Source organism: Empidonax traillii, unplaced genomic scaffold (genome assembly GCF_003031625.1).
Source record: "Empidonax traillii isolate 1590-97213 ecotype Southwest subspecies unplaced genomic scaffold, ASM303162v1 scaffold1917:size59404, whole genome shotgun sequence".
In the NCBI taxonomy this organism is placed as follows: domain Eukaryota; kingdom Metazoa; phylum Chordata; class Aves; order Passeriformes; family Tyrannidae; genus Empidonax; species Empidonax traillii.
The window spans coordinates 12,976-25,871 of record NW_020957110.1 but is presented as its reverse complement, the minus strand read 5'-3'; the positions used below and the strand labels follow the sequence as shown (position 1 = coordinate 25,871).

At 52.8% G+C, this 12,896-nt stretch overlaps 1 protein-coding gene across 1 annotated transcript in view; it reads right to left on the bottom strand.

The window, feature by feature from the left end:
* DOT1L (DOT1 like histone lysine methyltransferase) overlaps window positions 1-12,896 on the bottom strand; it is a gene marked incomplete at its 5' end in the record, with an annotated part of 32,169 nt that overhangs the window by 8,239 nt on the left and 11,034 nt on the right. The window contains 11 exons of the mRNA XM_027909019.1: window positions 565-770; window positions 1,381-1,973; window positions 3,223-3,349; window positions 4,567-4,713; window positions 5,363-5,486; window positions 5,716-6,194; window positions 7,142-7,267; window positions 8,117-8,254; window positions 8,797-8,898; window positions 11,141-11,232; window positions 12,564-12,677. Coding sequence (XP_027764820.1) covers window positions 565-770; window positions 1,381-1,973; window positions 3,223-3,349; window positions 4,567-4,713; window positions 5,363-5,486; window positions 5,716-6,194; window positions 7,142-7,267; window positions 8,117-8,254; window positions 8,797-8,898; window positions 11,141-11,232; window positions 12,564-12,677 — 2,248 coding nt within the window. The remainder of the gene's footprint in view (window positions 1-564; window positions 771-1,380; window positions 1,974-3,222; window positions 3,350-4,566; window positions 4,714-5,362; window positions 5,487-5,715; window positions 6,195-7,141; window positions 7,268-8,116; window positions 8,255-8,796; window positions 8,899-11,140; window positions 11,233-12,563; window positions 12,678-12,896) is intronic.

The following is a 12,896-nucleotide window of genomic DNA, read 5'->3' as shown; positions in this document are numbered from 1 at the left end:
CATCCAGCCCAACCCCTGTCCCTGCCCAGGACACCCCAACAATCCCCCCCTGTCCCTCAGAGCGTTGTCCAAACGCTCCTGGAGCTCTGGCAGCCTTGGGGCCGTGCCCACTGCCCTGGGGAGCCTGGGCAGTGCCCACCACCCTCTGGGGGAAGAACCTTTCCCTGAGATCCATCCCAACCCCCCTGGCACAGCTCCAGCCCTTCCCTGGCTCCTGTCCCTGGTCCCAGAGCAGAGCTCAGCGCCTGCCCCTCCGCCTGCCCTCGGGAGGAGCTGCAGCCCCCGAGGAGTCTCCCCTCAGTCTCCTCTGTTTCCCCAAAGCATTTCCACACCAGTTCTCCCGGAGGCCAGACCCTGCCAGCCTTGCAGACACAGCACCAGCAGGTTCCCACATTCCAGCTCTGCTGCCTAAATACCTCCCCTGTTCCACGTAAGAGGCTCGGGATAATGGACCAGGTCTCCAAGCCAGGGGAACAAAGAGGCTTAACACAGCCCTCCAGTTCAGAGCAGTGTTATCAGCTCAGAGAAATCTCCTGCTGGAGCTGTGCCTGGGCATTCATTCACCTGCTGCTATTGTGCTCATCCTCAGAGCCCTGCTCGTCATCCGATGTCAGGGGGGAGTAATGGACACCGTTGGTCTGAACGAGGGGCTTCTCCTTTTTCAGCACGGGGGGCTGGTCATTGTCCTGGTAAGGAACAGGAGAGTTCTTCAGGGAGTTTTCAGGAGAGGAAATGGCTGTTATTTCTAAGGGCTGGTTAATGTTATTGACCTGGGCAAGAAGGAAAGAGAGGAGTTACAGGTGAGAGCATCCCTTTGGAAACGAGGCATCTTGTTAAGGGTATTAAAGGCAGGCTTAACTCGCCCTAAGACATGCAACAGCTGCTTCTTTAGCACTACGTCCCCCCTCCTGCATTAGAACCTGGGGTGAAAGGTCAAATACAACTCGGAAAAACTGCTAATTTCCATCCTTTGATTTCACGTTTCAAGGCAGAAATGAAGACACGGGATAATCCTTTCCCTTTCAAACTGCACTGCAGGATCACACGAGCACAGCTCTATAACTGGCTTCATTAGCAAGAATGCCATATGCTTCTGGCACTCCTAGGCTGTTTAGTCAATCCTAGCTTAAAGTATTTTCAAAATATTGAATCTACAGCCTAAATATCAACTTCGGTGCAGAAACGAGCTCTTTGTCACGAGGGAAGAGATTATTTTGGATTTTTAAGGCTCTGGCAGCGCAGAACTCCCGCAAGATGCTCAAACTGCTCACTGAGTTCGCAGCAATTCCCGGAGAGCCTTCCCACCCATTCCAGCTCCAGGATGGCCAGAGCTCATCCCTAACTCCGAGAGGGAATGAGGGATAAGGGCAGGGCTCTTACCATGGAGTTGATGTTGAGGGGTGACCCCGACGGCTGCGTAAAGAGCCCAGACACAGCAGGGAGGGATTTGCGCTTCGGGGAGACCCCGGAGCTCCCGCTGAGATTCCCAGATCTCTTCCTCCGGCCCCGCTTCTTCCCGTCCTGGGCGTGGGCTTGGCCGAGCTCCAGCCGAGCGCCCGCGGGCACAGGGCTGTGCTTGCTGGGAGGGGATTGTTTTACATGTCCTGTATTAGGAGAGATTGTAAAGATGATTCTTCTCTTGGCCTCGGTCTCAGGATCTGCATCAGACTGAAGGTCCCCCTTTGTTCCTTCGGCAAAGATCTTCTGAGCATCTGCAAACTGCAAAACCCCTACCAGGCTCTGGGCACTCAGCCTGGGGCTCGCCGAGTGCTGCTGGGCAGGGGAGCTCTGCCCAGAGTTCCTCGGCTGCATCATTAGCAAAGGATGTTGTGGGGTGGAACTCCGAGACCCTACAGAGTTAAAGAGACTCCCAGAGTCGTCCAGAGCTGCCTGATCAACACTATGGTTAAGATGGGCTGGGCTGTTTGTAAGAGTTCCATTGACTGCCACGGAGCCAGAAGAGTAAGAAAAACCTGTTGAAAGGGAAAGTATAGATCATTGCTGGGGCTGAGCCAGAGGTCACCATGCTGGGGGGGCTGGGAGGGATTCCAGACTCCAGCCAGGGCCGTGGATTACACGGGAACACATCGGCTGCTGCTCCACAGGGCACTGACAACGTGGCTCGGGGTGCTCAGCTGCCACTTGGGGATCAGGGACTTGCACTGCTCTCCTGCAAAATTCCTCTCATGTGGAGGTCTCCTCCGCTCTTCCCAGTTTGAAATGGAATTCAAGTGTAGGTTTTGTTCAGATTATTACACTTCCTGAAATCGGGGCTCCTCCACTCTCCACTCCTTCCTTTCCTCAAGCAAAGGGATGGCCAAGCTCAGCGCTCTCCTTCCCCAAGCAGAAGGGCTGTGCCACGCACACAGCCCAGCTCCTCCAGCTGAACAGCTCGGGAAGTGCCGGGGATGGAGCTTGGGAAGGGAATGCGGGATTTGCCAGGGGGCACCATGCAGGGGTTTGGTGCTCAAGTAAGGCCTGGGCTCTCTGGATAAAAGGGGTGGGTGGGAACATGGTAATGGTTTACAACAAGGGGTTGTTTTTAACACTTCACTGGATTTACAGAAAAGCGCAGCCAAGCCCTTTTGCAGAACAGATGCTGAAACAACCCAAGCCCCTGGGGGTGGTGAACACTGAGACCAAAGCTCTCTCTGGCGAGGGAGCAGCTGTAGAATCACTTCTGTACCCTAGAACCTACATTTCCTGGCCAATCCCATTCCCTGAAGGCCACAATTCCCACAGATGAGCGAGTTCAGCAGCAATGTCTGCCCCCCAAGGCATCCCTGTCCTCTCCCATTCGACCTCTTCCTCCCCAGGCACCTGTGCCTTTACAACTGCTCATGAGGCATCTCTTGAACCTTCACCAAGGAATTCATTTTGATATTAACCCCCCCCACACCCTGTAAAATCCAACTTTAGAGCCAGCCCCCCAGCTCCTGGCCCAGCTGGGCGATACCCTGGGGGTCTGTCACGGTGGGAATCTCTCGCTCCACACGGAATTTACAGGAGCAGCTCAGCCAAAGGCACCTCAACCCAACCCCTGATCCCAGATGCCTCCAAGCTGGGGGCACATCCTGCCTCAGAGCATCCCCCAGGGGTGCTGGGTCTCAGAGTTTTGGGCCCCAGAACACACGTTCACCCAGCACTGCCTGGGAAAACTCAGCTGGGAGCATTTGGGAGCCGTCCCCACACGAGAGCACCTGCGCACAGGTGAGGTGTTACCTGAGGTAGCCAAAGCCAGAGGCTTGTTTCCAGCAGCATTGCTTATGCCATTATGAGAACTAGCACCAATCTGCTTTTCAAGTGTTGCTGAGTCTCTGCTCTGATGAACTGGGCTAGGTGTGCTTCTCTGGAGAGAGAAACAAGGCATTTCAGTACAGCAAACAGCAAAAAAATCAACAGTTTCAACCACATTCACATGCACTGGTTCTACCTAGGGAAGTGGCTCTGTTTCCTACACGTCCTAGATTAGGTTGTTTGGAGGAAAAGGCGGATCAGAAGGTTGTGGGACAGAAATATCGGGATGAATTAACTGCAGTGGTGGGCAGCACACAGCAGACTCCGCGCAGAGAGGGAGGGCAGGCTCAGCATCCCAGAATATTTAGGGACTATGAGAGCAGGAATGCCTCATCCCACTGCTCTGCTTCACAGGCAGCAGGGCAGAACCCAAAGGTTGTGTATCTTGAGCCCAGGCCTGGCCACACCAAGTGCCCCAAAACAAAACCCCACCCTGAGCACGGAGTGTGTCAGGCCACGTTCTCTGGGACACTCCCTGGGGGGGGTTTCCTAAAGCAGGGAAAGCTCCTGTGAAGTGGCAGCCTGACCCAACAATGTTGGGGGGATTGGTGCCACCCAGGGCTGACATTCTCTCTCTGAGGACACAGGCTGGGCAGGCAGTGGTTCTGCCAAAACCAGGAGTCTTCAGCTGGGAAAACGTAGTGGATTCAGCACCGTGAACCAACTGCAGCTTTGCCACTGTGGGACTGTGAGGCAGGCACCTGGGGATGGACGGACTCTGAACTCACAGCTCTTGGTGAGAGCAGCACCTGCAGCACTTGTGGGACAAACTGGACTAGGTTAAATTCCTCTTCCACTGAGAGAGGCACGGATTTGTCACAGGCCAAACAGAGATGGCCCCAGAAGCTGTGTGCTGCAGAGCAGGCACTCACACAGCAGGTCTCACAGCCCCAGGGGGCTGTCCAAGCCCATCCTCCACACGTGTGCTGAGGACAAACAGCCCTGAGGGGACTGACTGAGGCAGGAACATTCCCCTCCCAGGCTCCTGAGAACAAACTGCCACGGGCACTTCTCTGCTCCCACTGCCCCTCTCAGGCTTTTCCACCCAGCCAGACACTCAGGATCCCCTGAGGCTTTCGCTTCCCTTTCCTCCCTGGCTGAAATCCCCCCCCAACCCCAGTGAGGGAAAACCTACAGAAGCTCAGAGCAGCCCCAGCAGCCTCCCCCGAGGGTCACACAGCCAGGAGGAGCCCAGTGAAGGTTCCTGGGGCTCAGCACCCCCATTCCTGCCCGCTTAGGGATGGAAAGTGTTGACAATCCCTTACTCACCACCTTCTCAACACGGCTAGGTAGGACTACGCTGGCCAGAGGGATACTAACAGGGAGTTTATTGGGCTGCACTGTGCTCAGAGGAATACTGATAGGGAGGCTGGTGATAGTTTCTCCATTACTCACAGAGGTTCTCTCTCTCAAAACCTGTAAATCAAACAGAAAAAAAGCCAAGTTCTTTCAGGTGTTATTGCTGAAAAGCTCGTGACAACCTGCTCGTCCCTGTCTCTGTGTCATTCCCCCTCCTTTTGGCAATAATCAGCACAGGCAGGGCAGGGATGGAGAAGCACCAGGCTCCTGGGAATGCAACAGCCCATGGCACAGAAACATGAGAATTCAAGCCACTGCCAGCCCCAAGCCTCAGGAAAAGGATGCCTTAGGTGCTCATTTCCCTGTGGTTCGGTCAGAGCTCTGTGGAAAGATGACAGAAGTCATATTCCAGGAGTGGCCATGGCAATTCCATGGTAACCAACCTGCTGCTGGAGGCACCTGCTGCTCTGAAATGAGCCCTAGGCCTGGCCAATTACAGGGACCATTCCTTTGTTACTTTTTATAACTAAGAAGGACTTTGCAAACTCAAGCAGACACTGCCAGGTCCAAATAGCCCCACTGCTTTACTGCAAACCACTATTCAGAGGGAGGCACATCTCTCTCTACCCCAAACCAACTCCAGTTTGTTATTGTTTTTATTGCACCACCCCACCTGCTGCCTTTTGTGCCATTCCCATGCCCAGCTGGCCCTGGAACGCAGCATTCCTGCCTTCCCTGGTCCTGCCAGGTGGAGGCCACCCCTCACCTTCTCTCCTGCACTGGGTAAGGCCGCTGGGGAAGAGGGCCGAGTTTCCTGAGGACTCAGCTTTATGCCATTTGCAATTCCAGGGCTGGGATATGTAAGGCCATTCTCTTTGACATGCTCAGCTCTGGAAGGGAGACACACAATTATTACAGGATACAAAAAAACTGACAACTTTTCCCTCGTACTGAACTCAAAGCCCACCTTATTTACCCCATAAATTGACTTAAGAGTTTGCTTTCTCAGAACAGAACCTTTTTAAAATACAGAAAAAAATGAAAAACATTTTTGGACAGTCCAAACAAAGAGTGTCATTAAAACGCCACACTTTCCCACCACCCCACCCCCCCCCTCACCTCTGCATCTCGTTGGCCGCCGCCTTCCCGTTGACCCCGTGGTCTTGGTTCAAGTGTCTCCTCAGTGCTATTTTAGCCGGGGAAAACCTGGTGTAGTCAGGGAGGGCCAGGCTGGTCACCTTGTCTGCCTTCTGCCTGCTGTGGCTGGGGGTGCAGGGCACGATGTCGTGCTCCAGGTGTGAGGAGGGGTACTGGGGGGTGTTCTGCTTGGAGGAGGGCCGGCCGAAGGCGTGCTGCAGCTCGTAGGGGGTGGCGTGGCCGTTCATGGACAGCTCGGGGCTCATGCCGTTCACCTGGGGCAGGGGCAGCTTGGAGCACTCCAGCTCCAGCTGGAACCTGCCCTGCTCGGCCTCGGGGTCCCGGCTCAGGTGGGGTTTGCCGTGCAGCTGCACCGGCAGCGGCTCCTCCGGCGGCGTGTACGACTTGAGCTGCAGCAGCTCCTGCTGCCGCTGGCTCTTCTCCAGCTCCACGATGCTGATCTTGAGATAAAGAAGAGCAACAGGGATTAAAGACCACTTCCAGCAATTCTATCACGTGGTGGAGCTCTGCCTCCACCTGCTTCTCAGGAAGTGTCCCCATTTCTGGGGACGAGGCAGAACAAGGGGGCCCAAAATCTGAGATACGAATTTCAACTTTAGACCAAAAGGCCCAGGTGAGGGGAACTGGGTCAGAGGCTCTGGGAGAGAACTTGTCAGATCTCGAAACCAAGCATAAAACATCTCCAACTTAACACATAGAGAATATATATACTTATACAGAGAGAAACTCAGTACTGCCAGGCACTGAAGGGAACAGTCACCCCATGCAAAGGCATCCAGCAAAAGGCTGGAGTAGCTCCAGAGCCAATTTCACAGGGAAGGAAAAGCAAAGCTCTTCACAAAAAGGAGTTTAATTTCTTAATTAACTAATTACTATGGCAAGTGCCATTCTGTGGGAACTGATTCCCTCTCCATCCCTGGAAGTGTCCAAGGCCAGGCTGGAGCACCCTGGGCTAGTGGGAGGTGTCCCTGCCCATGGCAGGGGGTGGAACTGGATGGGCTTTAAGGTCCCTTCCAACCCAAACCATTCTGTTATTCCTCAACTGAAACATCAACCCACACATTCAACCAACCAGGACCTTTCTTTCTATCAAGTCACGCTTTTTAATTATATGTAATTGTAAACCATGATTCCTTCTTCCACAGCATTACCAGGAATCAGGACACAGCATCTACTTCCTTTAAAAGTTATCCTAAAATGCTCTTAACAGAAAGATTAATCTTTGGAACAATAAAGAAAAGAACAAAAAGAAAGGGAAAAAAGGGGGGGAAAGGGTAAAAAAAGCAGTCCCTGGTTTATCCTTTACCATCATCTTTAGTGTAACACCCCTAACTGTCCCGTTGTCCAAGGGGTCCCCCAGCTGGTGACTTTGTTTCTTGCTCTCTACCTGCAGTTCCAAACAGTGCTTCTGCTTCTCAGAAATCTGGTTCTTCAACGCCTGCTTCTCCTTCAGCAAGTTCTCCAGGGACAAGGTCGACCAGTCCAGCTTCAGCTCCTCACACCGAGCCTTCAGCTGCAGGGACAGGGGACAAACAGGTCAAAAGACACCTTTCACCTCCTCCCACCACCCCCCACACAGGCTGGCAGTCAGGGACTCTGCAGTGGATGTGCAAGAAGCTTCTGGGCCCGCTGAGAAAAATCCTCCCAGCTCGGTTCTGTGTCCCCCCAGGGGGTGGCAGGAGACGGTTGCCACCCCACCCTCACTGTGTCCACATCCAGACTTTCCTTCTTCTACTTTCTGGGGGGCTCAGCCTGGAGAAAAGGAGGCTCAGGGGGGACCTTCTGGTTCTGCAACCCCCTGACAGGAGGGGGGAGCTGGGGAGGTTCAGGCTCTGCTCCCAGGGAAGAAGGGACAGGAGGAGAGGGAATGGCCTCCAGCTGTGCCAGGGGAGGTTTAGGTTGGATATCAGGGAAAATTTATTCACCAGAAAGTTTGTGATGCTTTGGAACAGGCTGCCCAGGGCAGAGGTGGGGTCACCATCCCTGGAAGTGTCCAAACAACATGTGGATGTGGCACTTGGGGACAGGGGTCAGTGCTGAAGGTTGGACTTGATGATCTTAAAGGTCTTTTCCAGCTTTAATGATTCCATGATCCTATAACAATCTGAGTTACTGAGATGAACACCCTGAGAGTTCTGGCCCAAAGGAAGCCCTGGACAAAGTCCAGTGACACACAGAGCTGTTCAGGGACAAAGCCAGCTGTCACCTCAGCATTTGCTCAGAGCTACATAAAAGTCACCCCAAAAAGGTCTCCCTGAATTCTTCTGTTACAGAGGGTAGATGGATGTTCAGCCCCCCAGCCACGCCCTGTCCTGCACCCAGGGCAGCATCACCCAGTGCTCAGACCACGGGCTGTACCCACCAGCTGCAGGCTCTGGTTCCTGAGTTCACTGTTGTCCTTTTCCAGCTGTTTGGTCTGTTCTTTCAGCTGCTGGTTGTGAGCAGAGATTTCCTTCTGAGCCTGGATCAGGTCGTTGTACGTCAGAGCTTTCACTCCCAACTACAGGAGGAAGAGTGAGAAGGGATCAGTCAGTAATTCCAGACAACTGTCACATTCCAGAGCGGAGCTGGGATGATCTGCAGAACTTGGGCAGCTCACAGGAACGTCCTCCAAGGCTCTTTGTCACTGCTCAGGGACACCAAGAAGGACAGAAGTACCTTGGAGCTGCTGCTGAATGTTCCAACCATTCAACTTTAAAATAGGAAGCCAAAATAATACTGTTTTTGTGGAGAGCCCCCACATTTCCCTCGGAGCTTGCACTGGCAACACAGAGTTTGTTCAAGCAGCAGGGGGTGAATCCTTCACTGATCATCAGATGTCTGTGGCCTGTCCCCCCTTCCCCTGGACACAGAGTGACCCACAACAACCCCAACAACGAGGACACAACACAACCAGAGAGGGACACAGATCCCCCATTTCTGAGCCTGATCTGCTGCAAACCAGAGGCTGAAGGCTCAGACTGTTCTGGTCCTGTTCAGCTTTACCCCAAATGTCTGCACACAGCTGACTGGGAGCTCCAGTCCCACCAGCCCCAGCGTTACCTCATCGAGCTTCTGCTGGAAGAGCCTTTTGATTTCCTCTTTCTGGGCCTGGCAGTGGGTGAACAACTGCTGTGCTGTCCCCAGGAGCTGGGCATTCTTCTCCTGCAGGAGGCAACAGTGAGGAAACACTCATTTAGCCCCAACTGCAGCACGGTCCAGCTCAGTTAAGATGTTTACACCTGGTTTGTGGAGCACGTTTGGGAGTGAACTGGAGCTCTGCCTCCTATGACCCCTCTAGCTGGTAGTGTGAGATACCTGGGGAAGTTAAGTCAGCTGAAAAGAGCTTTCCAGAAGGTTTTTTTTTTCATGCTCTGTGGTAAAACACAACCAAAAAATGCCTAAAAACTCATTTTTACCCTCCCAGTGCATTGTAAAGCAGCAGCAACAATCACATCACCCAGGGCAGAAATAGAAGTGGGAAGGATTATCTGTATGAAATCTGTTACCAAACTGGGAACTGGATCTAAATCCCCAGAGCCCCAGCTCATTTTCCCTGTACAACACTCAGGGAAGAGACGCAGTAAATGAAAATACACGGAGGGGGAGGCAGGAAGAAAGTCATAAAATAAGCCAAACCAGTTTTGCTACTTGTGCCACAGTAACTTCAGGGGGTCACCCGACCCACTCACAGCACATTCCGTGCCCAGAACATTCCTGCTCCCTCATTCCATGGCCAGGCACTGTGTGAGCAGCAAAAAGCAGGACAGGACTGGCTGAAGAGCCTCATTTATGCAGGGATGGATAAAGGAGGAGGCAGCAAGGAAAGAGATCCCTCCCTGTTCTCCAACTTGTGCTGCTGAGGCCAAGCAGGAATTGGGCAGGCACTGAGCCTCTGATCCCAAAAAAAGTGGAGGACAAAGGGCAAAAAGCACTTTGATCTTTCCCAGCTTTAATGGTGCCCTGACTGTGATCCCAGGCAGGGAAGGAGCTGGGGTGGCAAATTCCTCATGTGAATCCTGTTTTCAGCATCAGACACTCCCTTCAGCCCTGCCAGGCCATGCAGGGACTGACAGCTCCACCTAAGGGCACCCTGGGAACCAGCAGCTCCTTTTAAAATCATTATTAGAGATATTTTTCTTATACTTCAAACTCTTCCTGTAAGGGGGAGTTATTGAATAAACCCCACACAGCCCCTCAGCCAGCCCAGTTCTGCCTCTGTGAGGTTCAATTTGCCATGAAAAAAAACGTTTTCATAGTGAATTCCTCATTTTACTGTTTAAAAGTATGGAACAGCTGTTGGACACACACACAAGAGGTGACTTTTCTCAGTGTAGGGCACAAGAATTGCAGCCCATCCTTCCCCTTCACTTCATGCTGACTTTCCTGACAAGTGCAGATCAAGCAGAAGAATCTGCTGGTGAAGGAAAAAGAGGGAAACTCAAAGTGCTGATGGACTGGGAAACAAAATGGAAACAAGCCCAGAAGAAAGGGCTTGCACTAACACCACACCACATCAACCAGTGCCCAGTGAGGAACAGGGTGGCACAACCCTCCCAACTGGAAAGAGAGTTCCCAGCAGGGACACCTTCCAGTATCCCAGATGGCTCCTTTGATCCAACCTGGCCTTGGACACTTCCAGGGATCCAGGGGCAGCCACAGCTTCTCTGGGCAACCTGTGCCAGGGCCTGCCCACCCTCACAGCCAACAATTCCTTCCCAATATCCCATCTCCCCCTGCCCTCTGGCACTGGGAAGCCATTCCCTGTGTCCTGTCCCTCCATCCCTTGTCCCCAGTCCCTCTCCAGCTCTCCTGGAGCCCCTTTAGGCCCTGCAAGGCTTCAAGTGGAAGTCAAAGTTTATTATTGGGCATTACTGGGAAAGGTTCCTCCACAGAAGCACCAGGCACAGCCTCTCTCATCAGGGCTAATTTCTAAAGCAAATGAGACATTCAGAATTGAGATAAAGCAATACAAGAAGGGGTTTAGGCAGGAAATTTCCTCCCTCTGCTGGTGGTTCCATCCCACTGCCAGCTCCAGGGCCTTCCTTGCTTTTCCATGTATTCCAGCCCATGACTTGGTAAATTTAAATGAATGAAGGGCCACAGGGATGCTCCAAGGGCTGCAGCCCTTCTGCTCCAGGAGCTGGGGTGCTCACCTGGAGAAGTGAAGGCTCCAGGAAGACCTTGGAGCCCCTTCCAGGGCCTGGAGGTTTATAAAAAGGAGGGAGAGGGACTTCTTACATGGGCAGATAATGAAAGGACAAGGGGCAATGGTTTTAAAGTGCCAGAGGGCAGGGTTAGGTGGGATCCTTTAAGTTCCACAGCTCCCACCCCCAGCATTCTTCCCCACACTGAAGGTACTTCCCACTCTGGTAGTTTTGTTTAGAAAGGTTAAAGGGACACCCACCTTTTCCTGCTCCAGTAACTGTTGCAGACTTGCTTTGTACTGAGGGGTTTTCATGTAAGCCATGAACTGCATGTACTGGATCTTAAAAGAGTCTGCAAAAGAAACCAGGAGATGATGAATTTCAACAGAGAGTAAGAGCAGTAATCCTATTTACCCGTATTTGCTCCCCTGCCACCTCTCCCCTCCTTTGCTCTCTTTTGGTTTGGACTGTAAGTCAGGCCAAGCCATTAAAGCTGGATTTAGAACATGCTGGAAATCCATCTCCTGGTGCCAGGGGAGCTCTTGGATCCATCAGCTCCTTAGAACATGGTGGAAGCCATGACAACACACTCAGGCAGAGGAAGGTGCTGGGTGTTAGGGGTGTGTTTGCATGAGCAGAGAGGAGCTGAGGGGTTTGAGTTCTTTGTAAGCAGAAATAACAAAAGAGATGAGCTGTAAGAGCCCAAACCCTCCAGAGCTCAGACCCTCCCCCTCCCAGCACCACACACAGGGCCTGTTCTCCTCCTCCTCCTCCCTCCACACACACCCATGAGCTCTACACTCAAATTCCTCTCCCCTTCTCATTATCCTTTATCTCCAGCAATGACCCCTCCTTCCCCTCAGCCCTCCCATCATTAAAGGATGGAAGCCCTCAGGATTAAGCCCAGTCTGCTGCACAAAACATGGTGTACAGATTTCTGCAGCAATGCCTAGTCCAGACAAGAGTCATTCTCCCCCACCCTGCCACCAAATGTCCCTCTAAATCACCATTTTCCTCTCTCTTTCTCTACAGAAAGAAATCAGACAAAAACTAAGACACCACAGCAAGAGAACACAAGTTAAGGACATCCCAGAGGCCCTTGGTCTCTACACAGACAGGACCATTACATCAGATTCCATGAGGATCCTACACTGGCTCCTGCCCAACGCCAAAGCACAAATAGCTGGGAGGGGACAGACACCAGAAGACCGAAAAAAACCACCCTGCAAGTTTTTCCTTCCAACCACACCTTTGTGTGGCCTCAGCATCTCAGACAGCGCCTCATTTATTAGCTCAGAGTTTTGCAGAGTGGTGTTCCCCAAGACTGCACCATTTCACTACAAGAGAAGCTTTTCATTTCAAATAAAGAGGTTTCTGACCGGCCATTTCCATTTACAGTTAGGTTGGGTTCCTCCTGAACCCAAGTTTATTGCCTTTTGGGCCAAATGAGAGCTGAAACAATGCCAAAGAGCACATGCAAAGCAAGACAGCAGCTTGGGCAGCAGCAGGAGGGACCTCGTGGTGATGCTGAGGGGTGTGGGGAGGGTGGGAAGCAGCTCATCCCTCTCCTGCTCCACACACCCCATCCCACTGTGGATATTATCAGCCCTCTGATTTACTGCACGTTCAGGAACCCCAAAGGAGGGGTTCCCATGACAAACAAGGTGTGGGAATCAGCCTTACCAAGCAGCTTCTGTAGTGCAGGAGGGGTGGGAGTCACCAGGAGCTGGTTGGACGAATGCCGCTGTACTTTCGGAGGTAGTTGGTAATATGGGCTGTGAGGTGACTTGTAGGCATCTGGAGAGGGACAGACACAACCTCAGCCCCTAAGGTCAGTGTTTGGGGCAAGGACAGCAGCTTCACCGTGGCATTTACAGTGTGGGCTCCAGGACTGAGCTCCACCAAGCACCCCCAGACAGATCCCAGCCCCGTCCCCGCCGTCCCGAGGGCAGCTTTGCTCTGGGGTGTGCTGGGTTTGCACGGCCAGGCTTTGGTGCCAAAAGCTCCTCCCCTGTC